General features: G+C 44.0%; 1 protein-coding gene across 1 annotated transcript in view; it reads left to right on the forward strand.

Moving 5' to 3' along the window:
* cnih3 (cornichon family AMPA receptor auxiliary protein 3) overlaps nucleotides 1–6,419 on the forward strand; it is a gene marked incomplete at both ends in the record, with an annotated part of 56,566 nt that extends 50,147 nt beyond the window's left edge. The window contains 3 exons of the mRNA XM_079996913.1: nucleotides 621–733; nucleotides 3,954–4,097; nucleotides 6,392–6,419. Coding sequence (XP_079853039.1) covers nucleotides 621–733; nucleotides 3,954–4,097; nucleotides 6,392–6,419 — 285 coding nt within the window. The remainder of the gene's footprint in view (nucleotides 1–620; nucleotides 734–3,953; nucleotides 4,098–6,391) is intronic.
* Between the last annotated feature and the right edge of the window lie 9,915 nt (nucleotides 6,420–16,334).

Raw genomic sequence — 16,334 nt, forward strand, 5'->3', positions numbered from 1 at the left:
CAACAATCAAATCATATTCATATACTTCTGTCACGATGTAGCACAGCAGGGGGTGGTCAATGCAGAGGGACAAATCCCGACCTACCCCCTCCTCTCTCTCTCTCTCCCTCCTCTCCCTCTCCCTCCACCCTCCCTCGCCCTCCTCCCCCCGTCTCGTTTCTTCTCCTTCTTTAATCTCCTCCTCGGTCATCTTCTATTCATCATGTGTTCTTCCTCCTCCTCCCTCCCCCTCTCTGTTGCTGTCTTCCTCATCCTCTCATCTTCCTCCCTCTTATCTCTCCTCCCGTCTGTACTTTGTGTTCGTTTCGACTCCTTTGAGTTGGAATCCTGCTTCAGCTGTAAATCACCTCCGCTGACTCCACCCGGACCCGACCCGGTGGTTGCCATCGACCTCAGTCTCTTTTACCCTGAGGCAACCGGGCAACCGTTGTTGTGGGGCCCTTTTCTAAACCTATGAAACGGCTTGGGGGTTTGGTTCCTTTTCCTGTTTGGTCGGAGGGCGACGAGCATTTCTTCACCTTTGTTTCTTTACCTTCCGCCATTTTTTCAAGATGGCCGTCATTCTAAATCAAAACAGACTGGTGTTGGTGTTAAAGCTGCATTCTGCTGTTGTCTTTCAGTTGGTGTTGCCGGAGTACTCCATCCATGGACTGTTCTGCATCATGTTCCTGTGCGCTCAGGAGTGGCTGACCGTCGGGCTCAACGTGCCGCTGCTCTTCTACAACACATGGAGGTAACTACACCTACACCCTGCACCCCACCCAGACACCAGCTCCATCTCTGTGTCTCCAGTACAGAGGTATTTAAGAGCTGAGTGCAACGAGGATCCCGTCCAGGTTGTTTTGTTTGTTCTGTGCGTGTGTGTGTGTGTGTGTGTGTGCATGTGCGTGTGCACGGGTGATTAATTTAAACTTCTTATTTCTCCACTGAATAACGCGACACCTCCACTCTCGCTCCATCCGTTGAATTGAACGCGGAGCGTCCCTCTCGGATTGATTTGAACTGTGACATCATAATGTGATAATTAGTCAAATCCTTCAGCTGTAGCAGGAAGTCGGGTGTTGATCAGGTTGTGATCAGGATGTTCAAGTTGTCAACACGTCCCCATCAGCAGATCCAGGATCAGCTGATGACCTGTTTGGAGGATGTGAACACTTAGATCCACTGATTAAAGTTCATATTTTGGAAGATGACATCCACGCCCTGATAATTACAAATATGTGTAAAAATTCTGATATTTGGTGATTCCTGCAGGATGGAAACTCAACATTTAACAAAGTGTTTGACCCTCCATGTTGCTTTCGATAAGGAAATGAACAATTACAGTTACAGTTTAGATAAAGCTGATCTAAATATAGTATAATATAATATAATATAATATAATATAATATAATATAATATAATATAATATAGTATAATATAACATAATATAATATAATATAATATAATATAATATAATATAATATAATATAATATAATATAATATAGTATAATATAACATAATATAATATTACATAATAAAATATAATATAATATAACATAATATAATAATTAACATAACACATTAGTCATTTATAAGTAAAGAAATGTTGAAAGAGAGAGAGAAGGTGAGAGTGGGAAGGAGGAAGAGGAGAAAAAGAAAATGGAAAATGATGGAGGGAGAAACTGGAAGGCAGAAAACAGATGAATAACCAAAGGATGTCCATCTGTTTGTCTCTCTGTCTCTCTCTCTGTCTGTCCGTCTGTCTCACTGTCTGTCAGTCTGTCTGTCTGTCTGTCTGTCTGTCTGTCTGTCTGTCTGTCTGTCTCACTGTGTGTGTATGTACCTTATGTGCATGTAACAAGACAAACTGAATTGTAATTAAATTTTAATTGAATTGTAATTCAATAGAACTGTAATTGAAGAGTAATTGAAAAGTAATTACATTTAACATTCAACAATTCTTTGTGGTGATTATAAGCAAATATGCAAATATGCATGATTACATATAATATATATGTTATAAAATATATAATATTATTATTATGATCTAGGTATTTATGTATGAAACGTATTCCCAAGTCTCATTTCACCACATTGAAAACACATCAAGGTCCTGACTCAGTTCATAAACAACATGTGTGTTCATCCAAAAACCGTAAAAACCATAAAAACCATAAAAACCATAAAAACCATAAAAACCATGAAAACCATCAAACCTGGCAGAACCAGATGTGGGCCTCCCCAAGTCCCAATGTGTGGGAGAGGATGGGATGGACTGTAGCCATGGCAACGCTCTGCATCCGGACCTGGCTCTGCATCGTAGGAAACACGTTACCATCCACTCGTTTGCTTTTAAATCCCTCACTTTGCGTCCGAGGAGCTGAAATCCCAAATGAGTGAAGAGTGAAGGAGGATCCGGGATTCCTCTTCTCTCAGGGTGACTTCATGGTTTATATACAGTATGTAATATATATACATACATACTTTATATACTGTACATAGTGAGACCACCACAAGACCACCGAGCAGACCAGGGGTCCAATATGAATGTTCACATTCCGCGTGTTTGGTTTATCTGGCCATGTTGAAAGATAAACTGTTCCCAGGATGCACCACGGGGGGCAAGGCGGGGCAGGCGGGGCGGGGGGGGGGGGGGTGCGGGACAGGCGGGGCAGGGCGGGGCGGGGCGGGCGTGGCGGGGCGGGGCAGTGTGGGGCGGACGGGCGGGCGTGGCAGGGCGGGGCGGGGCAGGGTGGTGCGAACGGGGCCAGCGTGGCAGGGTGGGCGGGGCAGGGCGGGTGGGGCAGGACGGGGCAGGGCAGGGTGGGACGGACGGGGCCGGCGTGCTAGGGTGGGCGGGGCAGGGCGGTAGTTTAGTAGTAGATACTACTAGTAGTTTAGTAGTACCAATAGTAGTTGTCACAAGTAGTAGTTTAGTAGTCGCACTAGTAGTAGTTTAGTAGTAGCACTAGTAGTAGTTTCGTAGTCGCACTAGTAGTAGTTTAGTAGTAGCACTAGTAGTAGTTTAGTAGTAGCACTAGTAGTAGACCGTGATGTCTTTTTTCAACTTCAAGCCCTTCAATCCTCTGTCGCTCTGTGAGGAATGAGAATCACTTGAAATATCTACGAAGAAAACCAGGCTCATGCTCCGCGTTGCAACGGATGCTCAGTCACCAGGGGGCGCTGCGGCACATTACCCCTAGCCCTAGCCCTACCGCTACCCCTACCTCCAACCCTACCCCTACCTCCAACCCTACCCCTACCCTGACCCCTACCCCTACCCCTACCCCTACCCCTACCTCCAACCCTACCCCTACCTCCAACCCTACCCCTACCCCTCCCAGTGCCACTGTTCCAACCTCCCATGATTCTCAGACACCAGTGGTTCTAAAAGACTGGACAAAGCTTAAAACCTAAACCAACCCATCTAAGATGATAACCACTAACCCTCTAAACCACCAGCATCTGACCTGACATTTTTGGACTCTTGTAGTTTGTGGACAATGGGCGCCCCGCCTCCCTCCCTCCCCCCTCCCTCCCTCTCTTTCTCCCTCCCTCCCTCCCTCTCTCCCTCCCTCCCTCCCTCTCTCTCTCTCCTCTTTCCCTCTCTCTCTCCCTCCCTCCCTCCCTCCCTCCCTCCCTCCCTCCCTCTCTTTCTCCCTCCCTCTCTTTCTCCCTCTCTCTCTCCCTCCCTCCCTCCCTCTCTCTCTCTCCTCTTTCCCTCTCTCTCTCCCTCCTTCCCTCCCTCCCTCTCTCTCTCTCCTCTTTCCCTCCCTCCCTCCCTCCCTCTCTCCCCACCACCGGCCTCCATCTTTGTCCGGGGTGGGCTGCATGATGGTGTCCATGTTACTCATCATGCCATGTTCTTCCATCCGACCTCCTCCTCCCCCGCCTCCCCCTGTCTCCCCCGCCCCCGGGTGGGCGTGGCACGGTGCACTACCCGCCCTGTGGTGTGTCCCCCCTGCGGCAGGTACTTCCACAGCCCCACGGACACCAAGGAGCTGCTGTACGACCCCGCCTCCGTCATGAACGGAGACACGCTGCGCTTCTGCCTGAAGGAGGCGTGGTGCAAGCTCAGCTTCTTCGTGCTCTCCTTCCTCTACTACCTGTACTGGTGAGTACACCACCCGCAGCGTCTATTGGGGGGACACGGCATGTTTCAAACAAAGCAATCACATGACTTACATATATGTTGGTCGTGGAAATTATTATTATTATTATTATTATTATTATTATTATTATTATTATTATTATTATTATTATATTATTATATAAATTATCATTAGAAATCATTTAATATATCAAATATTATATTTGTTGAATTATTATTATAACTAATAATATGAAAAAACAAACATTTCCATATAGCGCCTCTCCTATTCAAACTACAGTGAAGTATTTCAAGTTGTTTTGTTATTTTTCCTCAAAAATCTGTTTAATACCAAAGTTGAAGCATCGAAAAAAAAAAGTGAACACAATTTTGGAGAATTCTGTGGTCGGTTCAGGGGAATTTGTATCTCGCGGCTTTATTTAATCTCCGGTGAGACGACGTGAACCTCCTTCCATGACGGACGTCGAGTCCAGGAGTCAGTGAAGAGTCCTGATGGATTTACTGTCACTAAGCGATTACGCAACTTTACTGTAACGCTCCTTAAAGACATTTAACTACCCCACCACATCACCATATCACCATTTCACCATGTCACCAGAACCACCAGAACCACCAGAACCACCATCCCAGACCAGATCCAGACTCATACCACCACGTCCATATTAGAACTCTATTGATATTACTGCCCCGCCCGAGCCACCAGCGCTTAGCCCATGTATTGGCAGCGGTGCGAGTACCGGCCGCACTGAGAGGGATGTTTCACCGTGACTGGGTCTGGGAAATGGAAATTCATATCCACGGGTGGAGTCATTTTGAAGATGTTGGGGTAGATGGATGCTCAGAGGCGGAGGATGTCCCCAACATTGCACAGCGTTTTTACACCGTCCAAGCTTGTGCGCAATGTGACATCCAGAATGTCTGATGTTTACTCCTCTGGGATGGATTCTACTTGGGCTGGGTATCGCTACTCCGAGATAACCCAATACCAAGTGGGAGGTACAAGTAGTACCAAGTAGTCATGAAGCCCCCCTCCCAGTCAAACAATACCTGCATTCCATCCTTTTTGCACCAGATATAGAAAAAAAAGACTGTTTGTATGGTTTATCTCACAGCCAATCAGCGCAAGCGTTCTTGGCTTTTATGCAACGTGTGATTGGCTCAGTAGCACAGCAGCAGCTACAACAGTCTGTGAAGCAGTGGTTCTCAAACTTGTTTTACTAGTGTGCCCCCTAAGTGTACCCCCTAACCCCCTGTAAGATAATATATCAGCTGAAAACCCCTAATTCACTGGCATTAGGAAAAACAAATGACATTTACATAAATTACATACATGATGTACTGTATGTGCGTCGTATACGTTTTTTTAAACATTATATATAACCAATATTTTTTAACACATTTTTTTCTTGCAGTACCCGTAAGTACCCCTTCACAAATGGGGTACGAGTCCCCCATTTGTGAATCACTGTGTTAAAGGATAGGATCGCAATTTTCCAACTCTGTCTTAAAACTACGTCATATGAACAAACGTCTACTCCATATGAACAGTGAAAGAGGTCTTCCTCGCTGTGATCATTCCTCCTGTACTGGCTATTTGTTTAAACTTCCCAAATACTTCATTGTACAGTTACATTGTACAATACATCAATAATATAGTTCAATAATTTGAACACTTTCAAAATGTATTTGTGTAAAAATCATTTGGATGGGGAGGGGTGGTGGTATTTTACGTAACTGAATGCTTCCATTCACATGTTGGGTATCTTCGAAAAAACAATGTATGGAATGAAGTACTCTATTGGTATCGGTATCATTTTAAGGGTACTTCTACTGGTACTGGTACTGGTATCGTATTTTTTTAAACAATACCCAGCCCTAGATTCTACCTGAGATTCCTCTTGTTCAGCTCCGATCGGGCTCCAAAAACCCCAATAAACGCTGTTCCTTAAGCCATAAGCACGACTCAGCACGACCTGTCTAATCTATGAGATAATGAACCAAATGTGCAGTGAGGGGCTGCTTTTTATTTGGGCTTTTGTACGCCATGGAAGAATCTCTGATTCCTGTTGACGGTTGAATTATCCTGAAAATGTATTTTATTATGGAAAGACGTGGAAAAACGAGACTTGAACATCACAAAGTCTGGAGTGTCATTCAAGAACCTCTGAAGGGCACAGCGTTTCAAGTGAAACCCTGTTGTAATGATGATGATGATGATAATGATGATGATGATGATGATGATAACATGTTACTAACCACTCTGGATTCTTGTTCCATGTGTCGTGTGGTTGTCGCAGTGTGTGGAACCTGGATATTTCCCTGTAATAGATCTTAAGGAAACACTTAAAGGTACAATCCTTATTCTTTTTTGCTTCTGTTTTGTCATATTCACTTTATGATATACTATGAAATGGAAACCCAAAGTTAGATTTCGCCCGCGCTCCACGCACTCTCCCGTTTGGCCCCCAACGTCTTTGGCTCGTTAGAGAGCGTCCGAGGACCCGGTCGTGAGCCCTGAGGGACGTTTGTGGCCAAACGGCTTCCACGCGGCTTCTGTCCGTACATCTGACGCCAATCCTGACAATCCTCCAAATAGGGATAATTTCCACATTTTGTTGGTTCTCGAACCCCTAAAAAAAGGATTGCAACTTTAACATGGAGTTGTTGTTCTATGTGTGTGATCGTGCTGCGATGAAACATATCGGCACATTATGTATCAGGCAAATCACAGGATGTGCTGCTGCCGCCGTGAGGTTTGCCTGCTCACAGCTCTATGCTGCAAATGTTTTGATCCCAGCAACACCACGCAGGTAGCAAAGCAACATCATGGCCATGCTCATTGCACCAATGTGGATTCAAATTTGATTCATTTGATCAAATTGTGATATTTTTTGATGACTTGTTTTATGTCTATTTTATGTGTTTCGTGAGCAGTTCAGCTCTTAAAGGGTTTTATTGAACATGTTTATCATGAATCTGCATCAATTATTCTTACAGTTTGACTTATTAACTCAGGAAAATAATCTGGTTCACAAATATGAACTATAATACATATTCACGTTTTTGGCAAAAATGTTCTATTGAGTACTGCGATATGAAATAATCTAACCATTAAATAATCAAAAGTGTTATGTTCCCTCCTGGCATGGTACACAGTAATATGAGAACAATAAGTTAGAACTGAAACTAGTTAATGCCAATAACTGATCCACACCCAGATCAGTAAAATTGCAGAGGATGAAGGTTCCTGCTGCTGTTGAGAGTAAAGCTGCATCTTGAGTTTCACACACCAACAGTCTCTGCTTTGACGGCTGCAACTTGCCTCGAACCAAACTAACGAAACCAAACGAAAGTGCTTAAACTAGTCTTACCAGGGTAACTCACCCAAACCTTGTTTTTCTAATGATTACATTAAAACCATTTGTTTATCTCGTTCCTGTAAAGCCTGTAAATAATATATTATGATAATAATGCAACAGATAACTGGTAGAAATATTTCTAACTAATAATGAATATTAGTGATTATTTTTCAGACTGATTATAATAAAAAATACAATTATATAATTGATAACTACAACTACTATTTAACAATAATAATAATAATAATAATAATAATAATAATAATAATAATAATAATAACAATAGTAATCATAATAATAATAATAACAAAAAGTGTTATCATAACAGCAGTAATGGTAATATGATATAAAATATAAAACATATAAGGTTAACATGGCGGCTCAGTGTCTCTAGCTTGTGTTGGTTCTGTCTGAACCAGTTTGAACCGGTTTGCTGCTTCTCCATCTCCACCCATCGCCCGCTGCTGTAGCTTGTACCGGACCGGATCTGCTGCTTCAGGCTCCACAGGAAGCAGCGGGAGCAGCAGCAGTGAGTCCTACAAGGGAGAAGGTCCGTTCACCTCCAGGTCTACAAGGTCCACCACAACCTCCAGTACCACCAGGTCCACCATGACCTCCAGGTCCGCCAGGTTCTCCTGGAGGTCCACCAGGTCCAGCTCGAGTTCCACCAGGTCCTCCTGGAGATCTGTCAGGGCCTGCTGGAGGCCTGTCAGGTCCACCTGGAGGTCCGCTAGATCTACCAAACCAAACCTAATCAATAACCAATCAGTGGATCAGCTACATGGACGGCACCTGGTCTCCAGCTTTACCATCTGGAGACTTATGTTTTGTGGTGAATATAGAGCTGAACCGGTTCCACTCTGTAGTGAACTGGTTCCGCTGGAGGTGAACTGGCCTGGGACCTGCTTCTGACCGGTTTAGAGCTCCTTCTTTGCCTTGATGTTGCACCTGGTTCTCCCGCTCCACCTGCTCCACTCAGTCCAGCCCCGCACCGTGCACTGTGCACACTACTACACACACACACACACACACACATGGATGGATGCACACACACACTGTGTGTTCTCACTCTGCTCAGCTGGCCTCACAGAGACAGACCAGAGCAAACGACAGCAGATCAAACTCCTACACATAATCAGATGTTTTTAAATGATGTTGAGTATATTAAATGGATGGATGGATGAATAGATAAATGGATGGAATGATCAATAGATTGATTGTTGGACAGACCGACAGATAGATAGAAAGATAGATAGATCGATAGATAGATAGATAGATAGATAGATAGATAGATAGATAGACAGATAGACAGACAGACAGACAGACAGACAGACAGACAGACAGACAGACAGACAGACGGATAGACAGATAGACAGATAGACAGATAGACAGACAGACAGACAGACAGACGGATAGATAGGTAGATAGATAGAAAGATAGATAGATATTCTGTTTTCAGGTCTTTCTGCTTCTCCGAGTCCAGCTGAGTTTCAGCACAACTGGAGTGATGACCTTGAACCTTGACCCTCTGACCTCTGACCTCTTCTCCTGCCCTGATCCTGATGGAGGAAAGCTGTTCGACTTTTTGTGACACAACGCTTTACAATAATGGACGTTTGTTATTCATCACATGCTAACAGTTAAAAATGTATATAAAAAGGGACAACATTGAATTGAATTGTTGTAATAATAATAATGTAATAATAATATTAATAATAATTATTACTCTTATTCTTATTATTATTAATAATATCATTATTATTATTATATTTACATTTAATTTTTTTCTTTATTTATTCTTTTATTATTATTATTTATTTATTTATTTAATGAATGACCGGTCAATTATCGGTTATTAACACATTTTCGATGTAAATCTATCTATTAATATATAATTTCTTCACATCAATAACTATTTTTATTTTTTATTTTAATTACAGAATAATCCCAGGTTGGGAGTGGCATGACGACTAATGATTGAGTGCTCTGATGGAATCTCTTTTTCATCATCACTGGTTATTGATTTATGATGAGTCTTAGTATTTTGAGGCTAACAAGCGTCCAGGGTTGTTCAGCGTTTCTTTCTCCATTTCCATGAGTGAACTTTCTGATTTGATGTTTCTTCCCTGAGCATGAAAAGCTTTTTCTCTTTCGTGCACAAAACACACAATGCATGCACACACACACACACACACACACAGATATCTCCTCTATAAATATGGTCTCCAGTTGAAAGGCAGTTTCCTCTTCATTACGAGGCTCCGTTGGAACAGCAGTCGTTCCAAGCAGCGTCTGTCACAGAAACGAAAGGAAAGGAAGGAAAAGTGGTTTGAAGTGAAGCCAGGGAAACTCCACCTATTTTCAACATTAAGATGGCACAAACCCCTCTACACTACTAGTTCCACCTTTCCACCTAGTTCCACGTACATGCCCTTATTTGAAGTCCCCCCTTTGACATATTTGTCCTTATTTGGAGTTCCACCCCCACTGAGTGTGACGTACATGCCCTTATTTGGAGTGCTATCATCCCCAGGTGTGGCGTATATACTCTTATATGGAGTTGCAAATGTGGAGGTTGAAATATTACTGGGTATGGGTAGAGAAATAGAAATACATGAATTCTCTGGTGATATTGTAAAATATTAAGGATTTTCTTTCCAGGAAGCTCCTGCTTGATTTGTGCACATTCATGACATTACACCGGCAGCTTCTTCTTTTTCTTTGTGGCTTCTTTCTTTTTCTTTCTTTTGCATTTAGCGCTAACTCTTTCCGCAGCTACGTCAGATGCCTCCAACCAAAACAATCCGAGGATTAAAGCGAACAAACATGCCAGGAAGGATTTTGACATTTTTAGGCTTGGGTACAAGCCTAAAAATGTAAAATGACGACTTTAAATTGATAGTTTGGTCTCTAGGAGCAAATAGTGCAACTAATGTAAATTTTAAACTCATGCTAACAATGACCGGTAAGCATTGTAGCATCCTCCATTCAAATCCAACAGGTTTTAATGTCTCTATCGGTTTGTCATTATAGTTTTTTTAATTCCAAATATTTAAATGAATTAATTCAACTTATTTGTACGATTGAGATTAATTCAGATCATTTACTGAGATGAAAATCTGGAAAGGATGTTAAAGTATTAGGAAGGAAAGAAGGAGGGAAGGGAGGATGGTGGGATGGATGGAAGGAAGACAGGCGATGGTGTTGAAAGTACCAGTTTATTGTAGAGAGTGGAGAGATGCAACAAGCCCGGAGCAGATGGACACATGTCATGACAGAGACTCAGTGTGTGTGTGTGTGTGTGTGTGTGTGTGTGTGTTTTAACCTGTGCTTGTTGACCTCTGATCCAGGCCCAATTACCTAGACCCAAGACAGGTGTGGCTGCTTAAACCACACCACATCAGCATTGTAGCAAGAAAGTTAGGGTGGTCTATTGGATTTCACATTACATTGATCAGACGCTTTTATCCAAAGCCACTTACAATTGTTCAAACACCGACGGACGCAGCCATCAGGAGCAATTAGGGGTTAAGTGTCTTGTTCAAGGACACTACAGCATGCTAGCAGGAGGAGCCTGGGATCCAACCAGCAACCTTTACATGACTAGACCAACAGCTCTACCTCCTGAGCTACCATCCCCACATCCCTACACAAATGGATGCGGGAAAGATGGATGCAATGAAGGAAGAAGGTTATAAGGAAGGAAGGAAGGATGGCAAGGGAGGGAGGGAGAGAGGGCGAGAGACGGGGAGAGGGAGGGAGAGAGATAAAGATCTGATATCTGTGATCACAGGCTTTGTTTCATGAGCCTCAGAGCAAATCTATTGATCAGGAAACTGATTGATATGTGCACGTACACACACACACACACTCTCTCTGTCCGTCCTCCCTCCTGAATGCACTAAACCAGTCGCTCGTCAGATCAATGTATTTAATGGAGGAACAAAGCGCCCAATCACATGACAACTCACTGCGGCCTCCACCTTCTTCTCCTCCTTCTTCTCCACCTTCTTCTCCTCCTTCTTCTCCTCCTTTCTTTCAGTATGATCTACTCTCTGGTCACCGCCTCCTAACAACCGAACCCACAGCAGCAGCAGAAGCAGCAGAAGCAAAAAAGAACAACAACCAGAAAGGACAAACTTCTCTTCCTCTGAAACTCTGTCATTCCGTCTCCTCCTCTTCATCCTGGAACTCGAGGGAAGAAGTTCTCCAGAGTCCGAGCCCCGCAGAGGGCGGAGGGCGGAGGGGAACGCTGCTTCTCCGCCTCCTATTTCTTCCCTTTCCTCCCTCGTTTTTTTCGACTCTTTAAAGAAAGATGAGGGGTTTGGGACCTTCCTTCCTGTAAATAGAGACTGAACTTGTTTACAGTCAGACCTCCATCACTGCCTGTTCCCGGCTCGGTCCCGGGGGTCCCACAGTCACTGCCGTAGCAACAGACCCCGCCCAATATCCCACGCCCCGCCCCCTGCCCCCTGCCTCGCCCCCTCCTTGGAGAGCGCACAGTAGTGTTTGCACAGTTAGTCTCAGGCATAGCGCGGTGAAATGAAGGAAAGATCCGGAGTCGTTCCTCTGTAGCGCCTCGCCCAACGTAGCGTCTTCGGCGAGCGAGGGATGAGTCGACGGAAGGATGGACGGAAGCAAGGACAGAAGGAGCTGTACAGAGATTTTAAAAATAAAAAGGACTTTCAGGGACACGCAGGTTGGGTGAATGTTTTGAGTTTTCTTCACTTTCTGTACGTTAAACTTTCTGTGAATGGCTTTTTGTGACCTTGTGCTTTTTGGTGTATTCTTAAAAACAAATGGAGATTTCTCATGGAGTCCGACTTTGATCTCCAAGGCGGAAAAACACTGATTCTCCACAAGAAATTAAATGAAATGACTTGTTATCGTCGTCTCGTCGTGTCGTTCTATAGTGGAAACGTTTCTAAAATCCAAGTAGATAAACGGAGACATGCTAATGCTTTTATAGTAGAGGAGCACAACTTCTTTGCACAGGTAGTGTCCATGATCTGCACAGTATTTGCAATATCTGGCTTCAGTCCGGTCCGGGTCCATGCCCGGGTCCAGATCCAGTTCCAGGTTCAGGTCTTCCAACGTGCTCTGTCCAGCCTGGTTTCGGGAGGGACCGAAACAATGTGAATCTTTTCTATGGTTGTTTCCACACCAGGGCCAAAAGGTGTGAAACTTGTCTTCTTTCAAAGTATTAAATTAAGTATTTTGTTCATGTGCGACAGCTTCACTTGACGCTCCATCCTGAAGCGACAACCAAAAGATATGATGTAACAATCTGCAATAAAAAACAAGATGAAAATGAGACAAAATGTCAAATCCATCTCTCTCTATCCATCCATCTATCCATCTATCCAAAGAGGCAAGAGGGGATATTAAGTATTAAGTATTAAGTTTTAGGTAATATTGGAATTATGCTTCTCAGCGAAACATCAACATAACGGGACAGTCAGCGTGCGCACACAGAGACACAGGCAGTGATGGTACAAAAACAGCAGTTTGAAAAGTGTGGACAGATGTAACAAGCCGGGAGCAAGTGAAAATTGTCATGAAAATGGCTCTCCCCGTGTGTGTTGGGATGGGTGATTTAACCTGTGTTAATATATTGCTCCAGTGAACAACAGGTGCGCAGCCACCCCTGCTCCTTGGCCCAATTAACTACACCAACAAGACACCACACCATCTATCCATCTATCTCTCCTTTTATCTATCCATCTATCATCTATCCATTCTTTTATCCATCTATCTATCTATCTATCTATCTATCTATCTATCTATCTATCTATCTATCTATCTATCTATCTATCTATCTTATATGCTGCCCATGACGTGGTGAATACCTGCTCTTTAGAAACCCTTCATTTCAGCTCGTCAAACTGATTTATTTTCTCCAGCCAAGGTGAGTAGCAGTGTCCTCATGGGTTATTTTGGGGGAATTTCCCTTTAAACAATGACTTGATGTTCAGCTCACCACATGGTTTCTTTGTGTACCTTTTGTTGATGATTTAAATTTGATTAAAGTTGTGTTGTTTTAATGAATTCTTTGTCTGTGCTTTGAAGAGAGAAAGAAACAAAGAAATGGTAGAAAGGACAGGATTTTCTTTTGTAGTTTGGAAGTCTTCTTTTCCACCTCCATGTTGTTTTTCTATTTCTTGACTTCCCGTTCTTCTTGGTTCTGCTCTAGTTTCCAGCTGTCTTTTGTCTCCTCACTCCTACACTCACACTCCTACTGATGGAGGTGGAGAACTTTAATTACACCTCTAAAGTCATGAATTATGGTCAATCCTTTGCACCTGTACACGTGGCAGAAACATGTTGATTTTCAAAGGTGAAGGGAACATCTGGAAAGATGTTGTAAACAACCCTCCGACACAGAAACACAGGCAGAGATGTTGTAAACACACCAGTTTATTGTAGAGAGCCACAGATGGAGCCGGGAGCAGACAGACACGTCATGACATAGGCTCTCCCTGTGTGTGTGTGTGTTGGGATGGGTGGTTTTCCTGTTTAATTTCATTTAGCAGACGCTTTTATCCAAAGCGACTTACAATTGTTCAAACACTGACGGACGCAGCCATCAGGAGCAATTAGGGGTTAAGTGTCTTGCTCAAGGACACTACAGCATGCTAGCAGGAGGAGCCTGGGATCCAACCAGCAACCTTTAGATTACTAGACCACAAGCTCTACCGCCTGAGCTACCATCCCCTATTTTTTGGGGCTTTTGGGGTGCTGTTTGGGGGCAATTTAAAGGGTGTTTGAGGGCTTTTGGAGGCTGTTTAGGGGCTGTTTGGAGCCTGTAAGGGGGCTATTTTGAGGCTTTTTGGAGACTTTTTGAAGGCTGTTTGGGGGCTGTTTGGAGGCTGTTAAAGGTCTGTTAGGGGGCTCTTTTGAGGTTGTAAGGGGGCTATTTGGAGGCTGTTTGGAGACTTTTTGGAGGCTGTTTGAAGGCTGTTTGCGGCCTTTTTGGATCTTGTATGGGGGCTATTTGGAGGATTTTTAGGGGCTTTGTGAAGGCTGTTGGAGGCTGTTTAGAGGCTGTTTGGAGGCTGTTTGGAGGTTGTATGAGGGCTAAGGCTAAAGCTAAACTTGGAATCAGGATGTCCAAAACAAACTTAAACACCATGAATGAACTGAATATAAATGAACTTCTTTAACTTTGTTTCATTCTTTAATATTTTCTATTTAATTAGCACGAAAACGTCCAACAGTAAACAGTGAAAGGTAAACCTGTCCAAACCGTTTAGCGTTCAGGTTAACCCTGCAGAGCGTCCCGTGGAGGAAACAGTTTGATCTGTCGATCTTTAAAAACAACAAAGCGGAAATAATTTAATTGCCTTTGACGTTCCAGCGTTTCAGCGTTTTTCCTCCTTTCCACTGATTCTTCAGGAAACGTCCCGCAGAGGGAGAGACACTCGGGTTCCACATTTGTCCTCTACTTCTCCTCCGAGCGGCTTCCTCCCATCATCCTCCTCTGCTGTCGTCTGGAGACCCTGCTGAGAGGGGGAGGGAGGGAGGGAGGCTGCAAGGAGGGCAGAGGAAGGGAGATGGATGGAGTGAGAGAGAAACAGAGGAATAGACGGCAAGAAAGACAGATGGAAAGGGTGAGATAGACAGAGAGAAGGGGGGGGCTGTGAGAAGGAGAGAGGGAGGGGGTAGAGATACGTGAGGACAAAAAGAAAGAGAAACAGACGGGGGTAAGACAGATAGATAAAGACAGATGGGGAGGCAGAGAGACAGACAGAGATCCTGCTGTCAGACTGGATCTGGACTTACACCTGGAGACACAGGACAATGTTTCCATGATAGACATCATGACTATCATCTACATATCATCGACCTGAAACCAGAAAGGTGTATTTTTATGCTTCAGCAGAACAGATTCAACTCCAAAATATGAATCTAACCCTGACAGACAGAGAGACAGGGGGCGGCGGGGTTACCTCTCTCTCTCTCTCTCTCTCTCTCTCTCTCTCTCTGTCTTCCTCGATCTACCTCTGCAGCGTCCTGTTCGGGTCGGCTCAGTCTCACGTTCAGCAGCGATGATGGATATTTTTCTTCTGGGTTCAAAAGCAGTCCCAGATTCCCAGTGTCTGCGTTCAGGAAGTACACCATCAGATGGGATGGATGTCGGCTCACAGAGAAACACATTCTCAACTTAGACACCAAGGCAGCCGGGGGCGGTTGTCTGAGTCGAGGTAGTAAGAGCAGCAGGAAATGTAGCAGACGGTGACTGAGGTGCTGTAACCCCCGGGCCACGCCGGATGCAGGGGCGGTCTTGGCGATTTGGAGCGCCCCAGGCAATTGCCTAACTATGCTCTATTGAATGACTGCCTCCACCAGCAGCGGCACATCATCATCACAACAGAGCCATCGCATCAGCCGTTGCGTCATTTCGCAGATTGGCCACTTCACCCCGGGTCCGTCTTCATTCAGCATTCTTCAGTCTTTGTTCTGAGACTACAAACTGTGGAGGATTCAACCTTTAAAGGGTTAAAGTCAATTTGGTTTCCATTTCAACTCTTTACTTCTCATTTCATTCGCATTTGGTGTTAATGAACGTAGTTGGATTAGCTTGTGAGATTAGCGTTCACTGATTATCTGCAGAGATTCATACAGAGCTTGACGGGCACTAGGACCCCCAAGACTACCTGAGCTGCCCAGCCAGGTTCCTGACTAAAATAACGCAAACACAACAGAAATATAACGTTGAATCCAGAACGAGCTGCCAGATGTGAAGTTAAATCTGAAGTATGTTCCTGGGCCTGATATTTGTTTTCCTCTGGAATGATGACATTTTCTTCACATTTTTCTGCAGTTTACGCTTTGCGTCCGTAAAAATAGAGCCGAGATGTAAAAAAAAAAAGGCGAGGGG

The sequence above is a fragment of the Zeus faber genome (assembly GCF_960531495.2).
Source record: "Zeus faber genome assembly, chromosome: 2".
NCBI lineage: Eukaryota > Metazoa > Chordata > Actinopteri > Zeiformes > Zeidae > Zeus > Zeus faber.